Consider the following 684-nt stretch of genomic DNA (forward strand, 5'->3'; position numbering starts at 1 on the left):
CTCAACTTTGGTGGCAGCCGGTAAGAATGTCAATGATGCCTTGGGAATAATTGTGTCTTATTCCCTCCGTGTGAAGCTGAACTGTGGCGCCATTGGCGGTGAACTGACTGCAGACCTTCCCTTCAAGCTGATGCATCCAGATCCCAATGCCAGTAAGGCTACACTCCGTAAACTCCAATCCACAGATATCGAATTCGAGGAATTTAGCCGCATAAGGCGTGGACAATCTGTTGCAGACGATTAAGAGCAAACTCAAATGCCACTAACAAAAAAATGAAAAAAGTAAAAAAAAAAAAAATTCGAGCTCATTTACCCCATCTTGAGTTTCTTTGTTTCTCGTTTTAGCTAAGTTGTCCTCAATTGGCTTATATTTCTGATTTTGTTGTGTTTGTCATATTTTTTTATATTTCTTTAGTTGATAGTCTTATATTTATTTATTTAATAAAAAAACATACTCCTTAAAACAGAATTTTATTATAATCCTTTTGGTAACCACCAACTCAATTAAAAGTCTCTGGTCAAATAAATTCAAAATTTTGAATTCAAGCTACTGTTGTACTCGCTTGAAGTATGTATCATATCAAAGAATTACATCTCACAACTGAGATCAAGAAGAGCAGTCAGATAAAGGACATCCTTTTGTGTATAGAGCATCCAATAAGATCAAAACTTATCAAACAAGGA

At 35.5% G+C, this 684-nt stretch overlaps 1 protein-coding gene across 1 annotated transcript in view; it reads left to right on the forward strand.

Annotated features, from left to right (window-relative positions):
* The window catches only part of LOC137645680 (arrestin homolog), a 3,184-nt gene extending 2,714 nt beyond the window's left edge, over nt 1-470 (forward strand). The window contains exon 3 of the mRNA XM_068378528.1: nt 1-470. This exon is cut by the window's left edge and continues 503 nt beyond it. Coding sequence (XP_068234629.1) covers nt 1-244 — 244 coding nt within the window. The 3' untranslated portion in view covers nt 245-470.
* The last annotated feature ends 214 nt before the right edge of the window (nt 471-684 follow it).

This window comes from Palaemon carinicauda, chromosome 8 (genome assembly GCF_036898095.1).
Source record: "Palaemon carinicauda isolate YSFRI2023 chromosome 8, ASM3689809v2, whole genome shotgun sequence".
Classification (NCBI taxonomy): Eukaryota; Metazoa; Arthropoda; class Malacostraca; order Decapoda; family Palaemonidae; genus Palaemon; species Palaemon carinicauda.